This window comes from Pantherophis guttatus, chromosome 1 (genome assembly GCF_059756535.1).
Source record: "Pantherophis guttatus breed Tessera chromosome 1, ASM5975653v1, whole genome shotgun sequence".
Lineage (NCBI taxonomy): Eukaryota > Metazoa > Chordata > Lepidosauria > Squamata > Colubridae > Pantherophis > Pantherophis guttatus.
The window spans coordinates 274,976,966-274,995,846 of NC_142063.1; the positions used below are offsets into that span (position 1 = coordinate 274,976,966).

The following is an 18,881-nucleotide window of genomic DNA, read 5'->3' on the forward strand; positions in this document are numbered from 1 at the left end:
CAATTATTAAAATACATAATTTACTTTCAGTGTAGTCTCTACCTAGAGATCCTAGCTTGTATGGAAGAGCACAAGCTCTTGGCTTTGATTGAGTTTATGGCATACATCCCAAAATGTGCCTGACTATGTATTTTCAATACCATGAGGATGTTATTGCAGGTGGCACAATTACAGGTAAGCTTGTCTGCACCAATCTTGCTCAAAAGAATTATATGAAAGCCTCAACAGATTAAAGCCACAACTAGAGGTATTTTATTTAGCTATTCATGTATTTACCAAGAAAAAGCTACATGGCCTCATGGACCCATAAATACTGGCCATGCACAAAATCAATAGTTTGAAGAGCTATGCTTCGCCTGTCTCTTTTCCATAGACATATACAATATTTGTAATCTGCTATCCATCCATGGATCATATCTGCTCATGATCATATCTAGGTGAGCCCTCATGACCTATCTTTTCAGGTTTGGATTGATTCGTGGAAGTCATGGAGAACAATGACTATTAGCCACAACAACTGTGATATTGCCTCCAAAGGCCGTATGTTGGGAGACCATTGGGTTTCTTTGTGCAGTTAGTTGGCCACTATGAAAACAGTCAGTTGAATTAGATGGGCCAAGAGTTGAAGGGTCTGATCCAGTAAGACACTGTTTTATGCCCTTTTTTCTACCTAGCAATAGCCAATTTTAAAATGAAAATACATTACCAACCTTCACATAGCAAGCATTTACATTCCTCTATAATCCATATTGACTTCTGATTATTTTAATGTGTGGACAATGAAGCCAGAGGGAGATTAAAAGTAAACCAGAATTGTGAGGAAAACAAGGTAGAGGAAGAGGTAGTCTCTACAAAGACTAATGACTTAGCTATGAAGAAGCTTAAAAGTAAAAACAAAACACTGTTGGCAAGAAGACAAATTGGGAGTCAAACGAACGTTGGAGTTCGTGCACAACTAAACTTTCTTATAAGATGGGTTCTGGAATTAAAGTTCTGATTAATGGCAACCATCTGTTCTTTTCAACAGATGGGGCCAGCCTTTGCGTTAATAAGAATACAGACCCACAAATGTTGTCAGCAAACCTCACATCGAAGTATGCAGACTTCTCCTCTAGGGTCTATAAATGTACTGGGCTCCTTTTGTTCCGAGTTTCTATAGAAGCATCCATCTATGAATTTAGCACATTACCAATCATGAAAATAACATTACTGGTAACGGTCAAACTAATTAAACTCAAGTGGAGAAAATCCAGACAGACTTTTGCTTATATTATGAGAAGACAAGGTTGATTTTATCTGTCAGCTTAGATTTCTTGGCAACTGTTTAGCCTCTCAACAGTAAAAACAGATTTTCCAGTTTAGAGAGTAACCTTATTACATTTTTTGTGCCCAGAATTAGAATGGGAATTTCCATGGCTCACTGGGAGAGCAAAGACTGCCTAGTATTGCTGAAAGTTCTGTATTTGATCATGGTATGTTTGGGCAGCCAACCAGACTGGTGTTAGGAAAGACCTCCACTGAGATTTTAAAGATCTAATGCCTATCATATTAAGTAATAGTGCCCTAAATTCACAATTGTAAAGCATTTGCCTTTTTTCCTTATTAAATATTCTTGGCTCGTATTGATTCAAATCTGTGAAATTTTTGCTAATACCTGATTATTTGGAGGATTTTTCTCAACTTCAAACAGAATGTTGCCTTTCTAAGGCAACAACAGTGGCACAACAGTGTCAGTATAATCATCTCACCAGGGATGCGTTCTACTTACCTTTACTACCGGTTCGCATCGCTCCCGTACTGAAAGTAGATTAATGAGGGGAAAAAATGGATTTCAACAACTGTAGAATCAGGCTGTAGCATAACAAAATTGACAAAAGTGAAGGGGGTCTGAATCGGGTGAAATCCAGCAGGTTCTGACAGGTTTTGGAGAACCAGTAGCAGAAATTTTGAGTAGTTCAGAGAACTGGCAAATGCCAGTAAAAAAAAATTGAATTCCACCACTGGTCTGAATATTTTCTGAATGCACTGTAAGTGTGAAAAAACTTATAAAAAGTCACGAGTCACTTTTTTCACTAACTTTGAATGGTCACTAAATGAACTGTTGTAAGTCGAGGACTACCTGTATTACAGAGTCAGGTAATTCCTTTTTATTGCTAAGCTATAATTACAATAGAACTCTAGAAAGGAGAAAGGTCTGGAACCTGAATATTGAGAGAAGATGTTCCTCTCTCCACAAATTGAATGTACAATTGAATGTACGATTGGACTTGCATTCTTCATCCGGATGGAGTGCAGGGAAACCTGAATGATTGCACTGAACTTTTAATGCTCTTGCTACATAGATGTGGAGTCAAACAAGGTTGGTTTATGATCTCCATAAAGAAACAAAACATCTAGCAGCGCCAGATGGAGATTCTTGATCTGTTTAGGAAAAGGAACAGCAAAGCCACTGGGGCTGAAATGATGAGTAACAGCAGATGAGCTGAAGAGCTCCAGATGTACAAAATGCAACATTTAATATTTCTGGAATTAAGGACCTCTCTCAGAACTCAGGGGTCATCTACAGAAGTTAAATGAAGCAAGATGAAAAACCAATGAAAAGATGCACATCTTTGTAGTATGCATAAACTGTGGAAATCTCTGGCAATGCAATCATATGAGAAATTGGCCCAAATTTAGATGATTTTAAAGACTAGCTGGAGACAAATAAATAGAAACAAAATGTTTATTGGGAACCAACATAATTACGTTAAATCAAAAGACAATAATTGCTTAGGGCTATTCATTTATGTCATCTAAACAGTAATTCGTTACAGCATGTATTCGTGCAATATATTCATATACAAAGAGATGTTAATGCAACGTCCTCAGTTTACTGCCCTTCAGATGTTTAGGTCTTCAGATCCTATTATCTTTCCATTATCCTGTGCTGGCTGAAATAATAGGACTTTAAATCTAGAAAATACTTATTTGCATTTGAGTTCTAAAACCACATATTCACAATAGGTGATTATAAGAAAATTGACAATACAAACATTCCTTGTAATTTTCAGTGATAGGGGAAAATGTGAACTCAGTTCAATTCAGAAACATGTTGGGAAACTGGCTGAATTCCGTGTTCAAGGCCTTCAGATGTTCATAGTCAAATTGATAAACTAATGAGAAGAGAGAGAGAAAGAAAAACCCAAATGTTATATTCGATACCTTCCACTTTATCAGGAACTGGAAACTTTCTGCCTGTTCATATTTTGAAAAGGGGACATCTGTGAATGTCTATTCATGAGAAGCACTATTGTTATGCAAAGTATTCTGTATCTGAATAGAGAAATAAGTTAGTGCTCTGTCTCAAAATTATATTCTGGCCATATAAATACCATACACAGAACAGCCCACAGCACATAGACAGGTTTCCTGAGGATGGGCTCCAACTTGGAAGACAAAAACCTCTGGTCCCGATGACTGAGCCAGATTGGATTCTGCAACATGCCTAAGGTTAGTCCAAAAACATCATGACCAAATAGATACCGTGTTTCTCCGAAAACACGACCAACTCCTAATTTGGGCCTATTATTACCCCTACCCCGAAAATAAGCCTGGGAAGGATGGGTGTGGCCAGCACGAGTGGCAGTGTGGGCACAGGGGGTTGGGGCAACCATCTGGCTGCAGCTGCAGCCCTCTGGCCCCTTGGGGCAGCGTAAATACCGCTTTTGCCCTTCTCTTTCTGGGTGCAGCACTTCTGCTTGTTGGGCTACTTCCCTGAAGCTGGCAGCTCCACAGCCAGCTGCTTTACTTTTTCCCTCTTTTTGGGAGGTGAACAGGAGGCTTTTTGGCAAACGGGAAGAAAATGGAGAGGGGGATTTTGCTGCCTGTCATCCATTCCTCAAGCTCAGCACAGACTGAGGGAATCAGTCTTGCAATCATATTATAAGCAGCTGCGTCCTCTTCGCTGATGATGTAAAACTATTTAACACCACCGACAATACTGCTGCCCTACAAAGCGACCTTGACTATGTGTAAGAATGGTCGAACAATTGGCAACTTCAAATCTCAACCAACAAATGTTCTGTATTACACATTGGCAACAAAAATCAGAACACCAAATACAAGCTGGGCGGATACAACCTCAGAGACGACCCTCACTCTACCAAGGACCCAGGAGTACTCATCTCAAACCATCTGAGCCCCAGCACTCACTGTAACAGCATTGCCAAAAAGGCATTAAGAATTGTTAACCTAATCTTGCGAAGCTTCTTCTCTGGTAACAATGTACTTACAAACTAGAGCATAAAAAATCTTTACCAGACCAATTCTCTAATATATCTCATCTGCCTGGAATCCACACTGTATATCGGACATTAATACAATTGAGCGAGTCCAGAGGTATTTCATGAGAAGAGTACTCCACTCCTCTGCTCACAATAGAATTATGCCACCAGGCTTGAAATTTTGGGCTTGGACAACCTAGAACTACGGTCTGACCTAAGCGTAGTACACAAAATTGTCTGCTACAATGTCCTCCCTGTCAATGATTACTTCAGCTTCAACCGCAATAATACACGGGCAAACAATAGATACAAACTCAAGGTAAACCGCTCCAAACTCGATTGCAGAAAATACGACTTCAGCAACAGTGTTTTGGCTCCGTTACCGGAGCCTGTGTCATCGTCAGGAGAGGACTCTGAGAGTGAAGGGGAGGAGTTGGCAAGGCCTTCCTCTCCAGGACCCTCCTCTCTGGCAATGCCTTCGGTGTCCGCCGAAGGGCAAGAGATAGGGCCAGGGCCAAGCACGTCCACGCAGCCACAGATGGACAGTGATGAGGGTAATGAGTCTTGGCTGGACCCACGCCAGTGTCACAGAGATAAGCGCGCGCAACAGAAGAAAGGGCGTGCCTGAGATTAGGCTGAGTCACTAGACCACACCCCACAGGATATAAAAGGGAGCGTGGTGGCCAGTCAAACCTTGTGACGAACAAAGCTGAAAGCTTCCATGCCATTCTGCATTGCCAGACTTTTGCTTTAAGACTTTGCTGGAGTATCTCTGGACTTGATTAATTCCGTAATTATTGAGCTGCTTTCCTTTGATGTATCAGAAGTGGGGAGAAGTTATCTCTCCTCTTTGTAAATAATAAACTCTTGGCAGGCAGCCACTAGGTTGTTGCCAAGTTCCGTTATCATAAGGAAAAGGATTTTGCCGGCTGGTTTGGTCTTTAACTCCTGAACGTCTGTTGGTGTGTGTGCGTGGGGTTGCGGACAGAACAAACAGAGTGGTCAATCCCTGGATTGCACTTCCTGTTGTTACATCCTCAAACACCCAAAACTTTAACCTTAAACTGTCTACTGTGGACCGCACCCCATTCCTAAGAGGTCTGTAACGGGGCATGCATAAGTGCACGAGTGTGCCTACCGTCCCTGTCCTACTGTCCCCATTTATTCGTACTCGCTTCCTGTGTCCATGTCCATGTTTATACTTATACCTGTTTTATTGTACATGTTTAACTAACTAACTAACTAACTAACTAACTAACTAACTAACCAAACAAATAAATAAATTTACCTCCAAATTTAATCCCATATACTATAGAAACAAAGACTAGAGACCACTTGCCCCTTCCTCCTCAATGTATTAAGAATGACTGGTAGGTTGGTAATTGAGACAGAATGAGAAGAGAAAAATAAGTTGGAAATTCCACTAATCACTGTGCTTACAGTGTCCACAATATAGTTATGTAGACAATACCATTTCATGTCTGCATTGTGGAGGCAGATTGTAGCTCAGTCTCGGAGGCATTTTATGTGACCCTGCTTTTAAGCGACCTCAAGAATTGAACGAATGCACAATAACATAGCAAGACATGAAGAACCATCTTAAGGAACCATCTGAAAGGAAGTCACCTCTTCATTTAGCTCCATTATGTCCCCAGTATAACATTCCAGTAAAAAGGGAATTGAGGAAAGTAGAAGAGACAAAAGAAAAATGAAAAATCCTATCCTCAAACTATCTCTACTGACAATGTTTTGCTTTTGTTACCTCATTTATATGGAGGTTAATGAAATCTCTGTTTTCCACACATAATGCCTGGAATACTCCTGCAAGAAGAATTTTAGTGTTATTTTCAGCCACTGAAATATTCAAAACCTCTTTTTCAATAAAATGTCAAACTTAAAGCAAATGTTAATATTAATAGGTAAGATTCCAGAAGTCCCAGTGGGAAACTTCGATGATGTCTGCAAAATTGAAGATTATTTCAGACATTTATTTATGCCAGATAAATGTTCTTTATGTTTAGTGACAAAAATGAAGGTGACATTTGGATATTTTTGAAACAACCTAACATGACTTTGAGTTACCTTGATTAATGTCAGGATTTTCAAATATTTACCACTGGGACTTTTCAGAATTTAGGAATGACATGCAGGGGTGGGTTCTACTTACCTTTACTACCGGTTTGCAGCGGGGCATGTGCAGAAGCGTTTTGATGATGTGAGGTTCAGTGGGCGGAGCCTCCCGCTGGTTTTACTACCAGTTCTATAGAACCGGTGCAAACCGGGGGCAACCCACCACTGATGACATGTCATATCACCATTCATCAGGTTTCTATTACTAATTTTGTAAACATTCTGTAGATGGTTCTGTAGAATTCTGCCTTTCATGAAATGATTTCATGTGGATATGAAATCACATGACCTGCACAATGAGTATATGGTTTCTAACTTGTATTCCATATATGTAGACCATCAAAGCTATAATCCTATAGATAGTTCCTTAAATATATTCATTCTAAATTTACAGAATTGATTTCCTTATTTTGTATAACTATCTTAAATTTTTAATTAGGTCCCAAAAAATGCAAGAGGACTTATTTCTGAGAAAACATGTGGAAGATTATCCATTGTTAGGATTTAACTGATTCAAACTCTGATTGATTTTTTTGTGGGGAAAAGAAAAAAAATGAGGTCATGATAAATTGTTTGAAAGGATTAGAATAAAAATAATAGATTATAGAGAAAATGTAAATGATGCTGTGACCAAAGAGGCTAATTTATATTTATACTTAAAACTGCTGTAAAATAAAATTGGGAGAAATTTCTTTAGAATCTTTTTTTTCTTTTCTTTGATTTTTCTACTTTTATCTTTTTCTTTTTCCGCTTTCTTTCAATGTAAATATTAGTAGTTCTTGTTAGTTTTTATTCTGTACACAAAATTTCTATAAACATTTATTTAAATAAAAAGATTGTTTTTTTTAAAGGATTTAATTCATTCAAAACCAAATTATGAATGAAGTTAAAATAACTGGAATGATCGTTCATGGTGCATCACATATTACTGCTGATAAAAATACACTCAGTAAGGAAACAAATGGCACTGTGAAGAGATACTCACTGCTTGCATTTTCCAAGCGAATTAGGCAGTTTAAGAAGTCATCAAATTCAATCTGTTGCTGATCATCTGAATACCTTAATACAATCAGCTGCAGCAGATGATTATTGAGCTGCAATCCTTAAAGAAAGGTAAATATGAGGGTTTTAAACATTTTTTTGGCTAATCTTCAATCCAGTAATTTGAAAACGTTCTTTTAAATGATATTGTCATAATCCATGCAAAGTTTGGCAATCTGAGAAAAATGGTTTTTATCTTTAAAACATATTTGGGTCTTATAAGTCAGTGATACAGGGGTGGGTTCTACTTACCTTTACTACCGGTTTGTATCGTACCCGCGCATGCGCAGATCACCTATGATGACATCTGAATCAGTGGGCAGAGCCTCCCGCCAGTTTTACTACCGGTTCTTGCAAACCGGTCTGAACCAGGGACAACCCACCACTGATACAGACCAATTCCTAGCAAGGCACTCAGGTTACACATATCTTTTAATCTCACTTAATGCATGGAGCCATGTTTCTCACCCTCGGCACTTTTCAGTTGTGTGGACTCAGCTCCCAGTTTCCCTTGGCCAGCAGGCTGGAGAATTCTGGGAATTGAAGTCCACACAACTAAAAGCCACCAAGGTTGAGAAATACTGGCACAGAGTATGATCCTGGGGAGAATTATAGATATGCACAAATATATTATTTTGAGAAGAGAGAGAGAAAGGAAGAAGCTCCTCTATACTTTTCACCATCCTCCCCTGTTGTGCGACCTGTTCAATAACCTGCTCATTGCTGGATCAGAAATATGTCCAAAATAATTGACCTTATTCCAGACTTCTTAAAGCCCAAGTCTGAAATGGATAGTTGAACTGAAGGTACTCCTTCTCTTCTAATCTCCACCAGATAGGGTGACTTCTCAAATTGGAGCTGCATTCAACTATGTAGTCTTTTTATTTTTCTTTGCATCACTTACAGGGGTAGATGCATTTGTGAAATACATAGTAAAGGGATGTGGAAAAGTCGCCATCTTGTCCCTTCAAACTTAATCAGGCCACTGCAGATTGATATTTTTTTTTCTCAAGATGTCAAAACTTAAAATTATGGGTTTTATAGCAATGGCAGAAATAGCCTTCCAGATGGATGTACCCCATTGGAGTTGATGTAGATTCCATTTGTTGGCTGTAATAAGCTCTGAGAGATGTTCTCCAGGTTATAGGAATGGTTATTAAAATGGCAAATGCAGAATGCTTTACTGCATCAACATATGTATGTGTGTTATAATCTAGTAGTACAGTAATTAACTTCGTCTTCCACCTTTGCATCTCTTCTAGAGAACGATGCACAGGATGACTGAAGCCTGGTGGGGAAATTGCCCTACTCATTCCATTGGAATCCATGTGTCAGTTGGACAACTTCACTCCATCTGTGACTACGTAGAGTAGAGTAGAGTAGAGTAGAGTAGAGTAGAGTAGAGTAGAGTAGAATAGAATAGAATAGAATAGAATAGAATAGAATAGAATAGAATAGAATAGAATAGAATAGAATAGAATAGAATTCTTTATTAGCCAAGTGTGATTGGACACACAAGGAATTTGTCTTGGTGCATATGCTCTCATAAAAGGATAAGATACATTCATCAAGAATCATAAGGTACAACACTTAAACATTGGGGTTTGCCAATGCAGCTGAAGGAGAGGAGATTCAGGACAGAAAAGAAGAGGGGAAGAAGTAAAAAGTAAAAATGTTTGGTCTTATGCCATACCTTTAATGGGAATTATAGTCCAGTTAAATTGCCTTCAGGGACCTCAGCAGATGGCTAAACTTAATACCTTTCTTCTAAAGCAAGTCTCACAACTTAATATCATTGCACATAAGTTTCTATGTTTGAAAATGCAGAAACTTTATTAAACGATTTCAGACTTAATTAATGTATGGCAGCCAACTGCACTAGCCCTTTATTCAGATACTTAGATATTTGGTTCACTTACACATCATATGATTTATTCATTGGCATACTCCTGTTGTAGATTCTCCTTCATTTTGAACTAGCAACTTGATAAATAGGAGGAGGATGGAGTACTATGTAATGTATATTTGCCACCTTGAGGCACTTATAAATAATAAAGGTGGGATAAAAATGAAATAAGTAAATATTCTCATGTTTGAGCACCAGAGTGGGTCTTATGCTGTATATGGCACACACAAGCAGTATTTTAGAACCAATTTTACTACATAGTTGTCCAAAGTCTTCGTTTTCATAAAACAATCTGAAATGGCACAGTGACCTTACACTTCTCCTATAATACTATATCCAGACATTTGATTTTAATAAAAATGTACTACATATGATAAATAAAATATAGGCGACTGCTCTGCTTACTTCTCTGGCAGTGACAGCAGCATGAATTGGTATAAAATAGCAGATTTGGGCTTTATTATTTTACTATATGTCTCAAACAGTGATTAGCTGTGTCTTAGTAAAGAAAGTGGGCTTGATGCAAATTCTGCCTTAGGGAGAGCAATCTTGAAACACTTGACCTCACAACCTTCTTTTCCTTGTACAAGGTATTGTCCTAAATTGTCCAAAATGGTCACATATTGCAAAAGCCAGTCAGAAAAATTGGTACCTGCTGCTTTTAAAGCAAGACGAAGTTCATGGGAAGACATTGTGCCAGACTGATCAGAATCAAAGTGAAGGTAGATGCTCTGAATCAAAGAGAGAAAAATTGACAGCAAATAATAAGCATGGTTGGAATAAATTAAATGAATTATTGAGGCAAGGAGATTTTCTTTTGAAGAAAATTGTGAACAAAAGCAAAACTTTAGCATTTTAATAAAATGTGTTACTCTGAAAAACACACAACCAAATTCTTTCAGATTTTTGAATAAATATGGCTCTCTGTCTACAAAAGTAATTTTTTTGCTAGTTCTTGCAAGTTGGTCTGAATTGCTCTTTATAAGAATATATGAATATGCAAACTGTTAGATAAAAATATCTAGTATTGGATTTCTATTTAGCATTACACTTAATAATAAACTATAGCGATTATCTGCAGAATGGGCAAATACTTACATTATGGCCATTGTAACTTTTTAAAAACTGTTTTAAATTTTCAAACACACATAGAATTGGTGAATCTAGTTTCAGAAATAATAAGCAGAAGTATGGAATCAGATTTCTAAAAGCAAGAATATATTTAGATACAGTGCCTCTAGCCTCTAATTTTGTATAGTCAATCACTATCTGTTTTTTCTCTAAGTGCCCATTTTCAGTACATGAAGTTCAATGAACCAGCTCATAATGACTCAGGATAATATGGATTCTTTGTACTTTCTTCTATTTTCTTAATCAATATTCTTACATCCTGCATTATTTGATTACATCCGTGGATAATGTATTAGTTTTAAAGAACAGGCAACATTCAAAAACAGTTATGATTTATATATATTTGGAATCCAGCGCTTGTTAATGAGAGTAAGTTTGATGTAGAGGTTAAGGCACGAAGTCAGCTAAGAGAATTTGGGCCAGTTTGGACTCTCTCTCAGCTGTAGGAAGAAGACCAGTGCAAAACATTTCTAGAAAGTGTTGCCTAAAAACTGCCTGGACTTGTCTGTGTGGCTGTCAGGAGCCTGGGCACACTTAAAAGTGCACACACATATGTTTGCTAACAAAAATGATGAGTACAATGAGTAATGTCAGGCAATGGAAAATTTTCCTGGTGCAGCTCAGGGAAGGAACAGAGGAAGACCAAGGAATTTGGGGAAGAGAGGGAGCCTATGCAAGGAGGTTAAAAAAATAATACTTCACAGTGACAGCTGTTAGCCCATATAGTATGCGATACATATAAAGAAGCAATAGAACTACAAACACCGTGCAAACATCCCTTGGAAAAGCAAACAGACCTTGTTCTCATCCTGCATTATGCATTTAGCTACGAATATTAATTTAGATTGGAATAATATGGTATAACAAGCCAACTGCATACAGTATTTAACCCCAAAATTCTGTTGCTTTGATTGAATCTGGAGTAAAAATTGATGATTAGCAGACAACACATATTCAGTCAACAGGGATGTAATAGGAACCCAATTATTGCAATTGCCTTAAAAACATGCCTGGAGTTAGAAGAGAAAAATAATGATTTATCGTGGTAACTTATTTTAGGAATTGTGAGAAAGCATTCAAATCTTCCTTTAGATTTTAGGGTTAATGTTCCTGTGGATCTAATGGGCCATTTCAAATTACATTTGTTGATAATTGGAGGAGACAGGCATCAAAATCACCAATGTAAATTGAGCCATTAAGCAAGTTTTTGCTCATGAATCAGCAGATTTTTTTTTTTTTTACAATGTGTCAACAACAAGAGTTATTTCACTTGTCCTCATCCAGAGGAACATTCCTGGCATTTATTATTTCAAAAATAGATTTTTTTTTTAATTTAGTCAAAAGTACTGTTAATGTTTCTGCAAGTGGTATGAATAACAGAAAAGAAACACTATTTTGTAGAATGATTGTCTTCTTTTAGAACATTCTCACTAAATTATAGATGTAATGGTTGTTAATCGTTTCTGCTCTAAAATACCTTCCAAAAGTAAAACAGTAGCATCAGTTGAGTGTGCATCGACTTACAATCCACTTTTTCAGTTTGTCCCAGAAAATTTTGAATTCGTTGAATTCCAGTTTTCCATTCCCGCTGGACTGATGCAGTTCCCATTAAGGAAAACAGTAATGGCAGATTGAATCTCATATAAAATCTCAGTGTCCTATTCCATGAATAGTTTTATTTTATACAAATTAAACCTGTTGAATTAATAGGCTGTTTCCAAAAGCTGTTCTTTTATATCAAAGACTATACCTGTAGAATCATCTTTCTAGTCTCTTTGCCAAAGTCAATGCTCTACCACAGAGAAACATTGGATTAAATTCGAGGTGTTGCTCCCAAGTCTGGATTCAAGAAATGTCCTATACCCATGATGGTGAACCTATGGCATGCGTGCCACCGGTGGCACACAGAGCTATATTGGTGGGCACACGAGCATTGCCCTAGCTCAGCTCCAGCGCGCCGGCCAACTGATTTTCGGGCCTTCCAGGCCTATAGGAAGTCAGGAAATAGGCTGTTTCCAGCCTCTGGGTGTGTGTGTGAGGAAGGCCGTTTTCACCCTCCCCAGGCTCCTAGAAAGCCTCTGGAGCCTGGGGAGGGCGAAAAATGGGCTTTCCGGTCCCACCATGCCATTGCATGCCAAAAATGGGGGTCGCGCGAGGGAGTCACGTGCGCATGTGCAAGGGGGAGCATTGAAGTATGGGTGTGGGCACGCGTGCACGTGATATCCTCACACTCCCCCCACTTTTCGCATGCGACGGCAAAAAGGTTAGCCATCACTGCCCTATACAATGGAGTGCAATAGGCTATGACTAGACAAGGCCAACTTAGGCAGAAGGAAATGCTGAGACTCTCATGCCATGACTCAGGAGCTCAAAGAAAGTAAGAGTTTGGGAGCTTGTTGAACCCAAAACATCTGCCCAACATTTTCTCTTGTTCTTCCACCATCTTAAATCTGTTATTTGTCTCAAGAGCCTTGGAATCTATTGAAACACACTCTGCTTTCCCTTATGTTCTTTATTTTTTGGCTGACTGCTTCCTTCCCCTTTTCCATACTATATACTGAATATGGCTGACCATGAAAGAAAACAAAATAGAATGATGAATATGTATCTGTGTATGGTATGTACCAGGGGTGGGTTCTACTTACCTTTACTACCGGTTCGCAATGGGATTGCGCACATGCACATGCTTGCTTTGCTCACACACATGCCTTGCTTCTGCGCATGCACAGATCGCTTCTGATGACGTCAGGGTCAGTGGGCGGAGCCTTCCACCAGTTTTACTACCGGTTCTATAGAACTGGTCCGAACTGGGGGCAACCCACCACTGGTATGTACTTTACTGTAAAATATTATCTACTGACTTTGATAACCTATACTTAGGGAGGAGGGAGCTAGGTCTGTGTTCAGAAAAGGTGCTTATATCTAGCTATGTCCATTCACCAAATAGTACTGGTGGAATTGACTCCTTCTCCTCTGCATCATCTTCTAAATCTATTCCAGAAAATCTGGAAACCTTCAAAGACGATTTAGAGAGGAAATGGAAGATTGTCTTTGGGACTAGTGAAAGAATAAAGGCCCATGATGCAACTAAATAAAATACTTTGGATGAAAACTGCTGGTTCCACCTTCCTTGATCATAATTTTACAAGTGATCTGTAGTTTGTCACTAGCTGTGATTAACAGAATAACAGAGTTGGAAGGGACCTTGGGGGACTTCTAGTCCAACCACCTGCTTAGGCAGGAAACCCTACACCACTTCAGACAAATGGTTATCCAATATGTTCTTAAAAACGTCCAGTGTTGGAGCATTCACAACTTCTGAAGGCAAGTTGTTCCACTGACTAATTGTTCTAACTGTCAGGAAATTTCTCCTTAGTTCTAAGTTGGTTCTCTCCTTGATTAGTTTCCATCAATGGTGGGTTGCCCCCAGTTTGGACCGCTTCACAAGAACCGGTAGTAAAACCGGCGGGAGGCCCCGCCTACCACCCCGGATGTCGTCATCCTGTTGCGAACCGGTAGTAAAGGTAACCCACCCCTGGTTTCCACCCATTGCTTCTTGCCTGCCCTCAGGTGCTTTGGAGAATAGTTTGACTCCCTCTTCTTTGTGGCAGCCCCTGAGATATTGGAACACTGCTATCATGTTTCCTCTAGTCCTTCTTTTCATTAACCTAGACATACCCAGTTCCTGCAACCATTGTTCATTTTTTTTAGCCTCCAGTCCTAACCATCTTTGTTGCTTTTCTCTGCACTCTTTCTAGAGTCTCCAGACTCCTGATTCATGTGCATATTATGATAGTGAATACTCAAAAGTCCTAAAACGTCATTTTGTCTTTCTTCAATATCTGACATATATTTTATATTTGAGATGGCAAAGTCTCTTAGAGGTGATTGTAGCATTTTCATCACATTCACTCAAACAATTCTTCATGCTTATTTCAAAGGATACAGCCATTAAGGAAATGATATTTTTACATGACAGGCAGCTTATTTTTTTGAACTTGATCTTGTCTGGTGGGGGAAAAAATCAGCAGCATAGCATATAAAAACAAATTCTCTGTCTCCAACAATTTCATCTCAAAGTTCAACAGCACAACTGTGAATATTTTATTTTTCCTCCCCAGGGAAATGTCCTGATGTAAAACTGAAATATGATAGCTTCTATCCTTCCAATACAGGAGAACACACAACACAGAAAATGATCAAGTATTCATTACAATGTCAGCTCTATTTAACTATTTTTGGACATTAATCTCTGTACAATTCCCTGCTAGAATTAAGTTCTACTAATTATTTGAACCAGGATGCATATTTCCAATCTGATTGGAACATTTTTTGTCCCGATCCTGCCATTATATTGCTTTGTTGATAATACTAATCACTAATAGCATTTACACATCTGTTCTGTATTTATGCTTAATGTAGTGTTGCTTGGGTGAAAGTGGATAAATTGTCATTAGACCATGGTAGATATTCTGGTTCTGCTGTCAGAATATTTGGTCCAAAAACATAGCCTCCTTTCATTATGGTCAAGTTTGTCATAAAAATTATGGATTAATGGTGATCACCCTCTTTATGTGTCATCATGAACTCACAGGGACTCTGCCAGATTCCTTAAGCTACAGTAATGGCCAAAATTGTGGAAACCTTTTGGGAAAAATGTATTTTTGAGGTTTGATGGCTAATAACACTACTTTTTTTTTTTTTTTTTTTTGGAGTTTCAAGAAAATCATATTCCACTGCTGGAATGGCCTGGGAATAGCCCAGACCTTAACCCAATTGAAAATCTATGGAACCGACTAAAGAAACTTGTTAGTTAGACGCGACTCAGCAATAAAACTCAGTTAATAGAAGCAATCATTCAATCTTGGTTTCACATTATAACAGCTGCAGAACTAAAAGACTTGGTTCACTCCATGGGAATACATTGTAAAGCCGTATGCTAAAGGTTACCCAACTATTAACTGACATGGTGATAATTTTTGTACATCTCATGTTTTCTATGTGTTTCACTTTTCTTCTTTATACTGTAACTGCTATTCTAATAGCAAATCCTTCATAAAGGTTATTGCATTACATTCTTAATTAAATTATCTTTCCATTGATATATAATTTTATGGTACTACTCCAAAAAAAGGTGGTGTTATTAGCTAGTTTTAGAAAATACACTTTTCCCAAAAGTTTTCCACAATTTTGGCTGCTACTGTATTCTCTTTTTAAAAGAATCATTAAAAAAAAAGACAAAGAAAGATAAAATTCAAGCACACAAATTGGTAAGCCTTATATGGTTGTAGAGAGACATTGACAGTCTGTAAGTAACCAAGAGGACTGGGCCCAGACTGATGAAATGTTCCATCTGCTAGACTGTATGTCTACGGCAAATATTTAGCAAGAAGAACCTTACATGACTCCTTCCTTGAATATCACATCAGTTTTTAATCCTGTTTTTATCCAGTTTTTATGAAAGACTGAACTGACAGATCTCAGCCAGACTTACTTATGCATGGACTGTAAATCCAGGTATTCACTGAATCTGTTGTGTGCAGATTTGCCCAATTCATCATTATACGGGACATGAGACCGTTCACAAGTTGGGTTAGAAGTGCTATGGTCATGTTGACACTTACTTTTTTCCAACACAGCATTCAGGATATATTCAAGTTCCTCTGCACTGATCTCCATGTCCTGCAGTTAAATAAAGGAAATCAGCCTTTGTGGGTTTACAATGCAATTTAAAAATTATTATTTTGTTTGGAAGAGCTCATCATTTGAAAGATAAAATACTCTTTAAAGAAACAAAAACAACAGCACAATGAGAGAACTAAATCGCTATAGGAAATCAATTTCCTATATATATGGCTATACTGTGTATATACGTACAATGACAATAAAGTTATACTTATACTTCGTTATCTTTGCTTAACTCTATGATGGAACAATTGTATTTAATTATATCAATAGCAATAAAATGCATCTAGAGTTTTGCTAATATACTAGAAACAAGCATCTCTGACATTAATTGGATATCAATATTCAGGGTTTCTTTTTTCTTTTTTTGTCTGAACCTACAACATGCTCTTCCAGATGTTGAGGAATTGAGAATCTCACTGGGCTGCATCCATCCTGCTAAAGTTTCACATGTCTCTATGTAATGAGCAAATGTTGTCACTGTCACTTTATTTTCCTATTGGGGTGGAATTGTCTGGGTCAGAGATAGCATTCCCCATTGGTACTTTGGGCCAATCGCAATCTACTTTGGATTAGGACACTTAATGTGTCCAGCCTCCCTAGCAGCTATGAAACAAACTACTATGGAAGAACAGACTACAACAGATGGAGAGGAGACAGTCTTATGGTCATCTGGACCCTAGAGCAGTGATGGCTAACCTTTTCCAGACCAAGTGCTTAAAGCGCGCACGCCAATGGTGGGTTGCTCCTGGTTTGCACTGGTTCACAAGAACCGGTTATAAAAATTTTTAGTTGTTTGGAGAACCGGTAATAACATTGGCTGGCCACACCCCCGAACTGGTCCCCAGCCCAGTCGCCACTCGCTTACCCTGCCCACCTCATCAGAGGCTTTTTAAAAAACTTTTAAAAGCATTTTTTTTACAACCTCTTCGGCTGAAAAAATGCTTTTAAAAGTTAAAAAAAAATCCTCTGATGATCGCGTGGCTCAGCTGGGATCCTCAGAGGCTTCTGAAAACATTTTTTCCTTCGAAGAGGTTGTAGGGAAAAAAAATCCTTTTAAAAGCCTCTGGTGATCCCAGCAGATTTGTCTGATCGTCAGAAGCTTCTAAAAGCATGTTTTCCTGCAACCTCTTCATCTGAGGAGGTTGTAGGAAAATAAATCCCTTTAAAAGCTTCTGGCAATCCCAGCAGATTTGCCTGATTGTCAGAAGCTTCTAAAATCATTTTTTTCTGCAACCTCTTAAGGTTGTAGAAATAATGCTTTTAATAGTAAAAAAAAAAAATGGCCACACCCACCCATTCACATTACCCCAAGCCACGCCCACAAAATAAGCCATGCCCACAGAACCAGTAGTAAAAATTTTTAGAACCCACCCCTGGTGCACGCACATGCATGAACCCCCAAAATGCAATGTGCGTGTGGCCCTTGTGCATGTGCCCTGCCCCCGTTCATGTGTGTGCTCTACCGCACATGTGCATATGGCCCCACACACACACCCTGCCCCCCGCGCATGTGCAGCAGAGACCCGAAGACCAGCTGGCCGGTGGGAGGCACGCACACATGAGTGGCAGAGCTGTACTGGGGCTAGGGCTCGCGTGGCCACAGAGAGGGCACTGCATGCCATCTCTGGCACACATGCCATAGGTTTGCCATCATGGCCCTAGAGGATAGCTGATCGTTGAGGTTTCCTCTTCCATGTGTCCAAGAGTGTCTGCAAAAAATGTGGATTGCTGCAATGGCAGAGGAAACACTATTTTTATGCTAGAAATGTTAAATCAGCTTCAATTTGCCTCCACAGCAGGTTACTGTTGAGATGGAGGCTAAGGACATATTTTGAAGAGAAATATGGTTGCTGAGAAATATGTGTTCTGGTGATGTGGATAAGCTAAGAGAGGTGTTTTGTTTTGCTTTGTTTTTCACTAGCCCAGGATTAAATCTGGCTGTTTTTACATGAAAAGCATACTTTCTGCCAGTAAACCATCTAAAATTCTAACAAGATCTATCATTTTTATTAGTTGACTTGCCGGTCCTGAAATCTGCTTAAACAAATCTCGGAATTGCTTTTCTTCTTCTGTTTCTTGTTGGGGTTGTGTTGGCTCAGGAACCTGAAATTACCCAAAGATTATTGATGGAGAAACAAACAAACAAAAATCATCACTATTTGTATTACCATATTTTAAATGAGATCCATTTTAGAAAAAGCGTGTATTCATATGTTTTACGATAGATTCTGTTGTTCTTTGATTGGGATTCTATCACCCATTCTATCACCCTTGTACACTTGAAAAGAATAATTATTTAATAATATGATTGATTTGGTCCTTAATTAAATTTTGCTGACATACCTCTGGCAAATCAATGTTGACATTTCCATCCATCTCCCTATAAAACATGAATCCACTTTTTAAAAATCCGATTTTCCACTGGAATTTCATAAGAGAAATCAGATCATCAGGATTAGTTACAATAGAAAAGCAGTTGTAAGCTTCTATTGTGACATTCAACATCAGGAAACTGTTATGGCCTACATTAAAAGAAATGTTAACAGCAGATGCCAAGATAATTTCCTGGTAACAATAAGATTGTTCTCCAATAATTTCACAAATTTATATATTTTTTACATCAGAGAATGTGTGCAACTGTGCGCTCATCCTCCTGCATTCTGGAGCAGTGGAGCAAGATCTTAAAAGCAGGTAAAACTTAATTGACACCGGCATTAGTC

At 38.5% G+C, this 18,881-nt stretch overlaps 1 protein-coding gene across 1 annotated transcript in view; it reads right to left on the reverse strand.

Moving 5' to 3' along the window:
- Positions 1–2,707: 2,707 nt before the first annotated feature.
- CAPN9 (calpain 9) overlaps positions 2,708–18,881 on the reverse strand; it is a 46,246-nt gene continuing 30,072 nt past the window's right edge. Inside the window, exons 13-21 of the mRNA XM_060692353.2 lie at positions 18,505–18,541; positions 18,184–18,264; positions 16,098–16,155; positions 14,420–14,481; positions 11,998–12,066; positions 9,995–10,073; positions 7,381–7,497; positions 6,028–6,086; positions 2,708–3,155 (exon numbers count right to left, since the gene is read on the reverse strand). Coding sequence (XP_060548336.2) covers positions 3,129–3,155; positions 6,028–6,086; positions 7,381–7,497; positions 9,995–10,073; positions 11,998–12,066; positions 14,420–14,481; positions 16,098–16,155; positions 18,184–18,264; positions 18,505–18,541 — 589 coding nt within the window. The 3' untranslated portion in view covers positions 2,708–3,128. The remainder of the gene's footprint in view (positions 3,156–6,027; positions 6,087–7,380; positions 7,498–9,994; positions 10,074–11,997; positions 12,067–14,419; positions 14,482–16,097; positions 16,156–18,183; positions 18,265–18,504; positions 18,542–18,881) is intronic.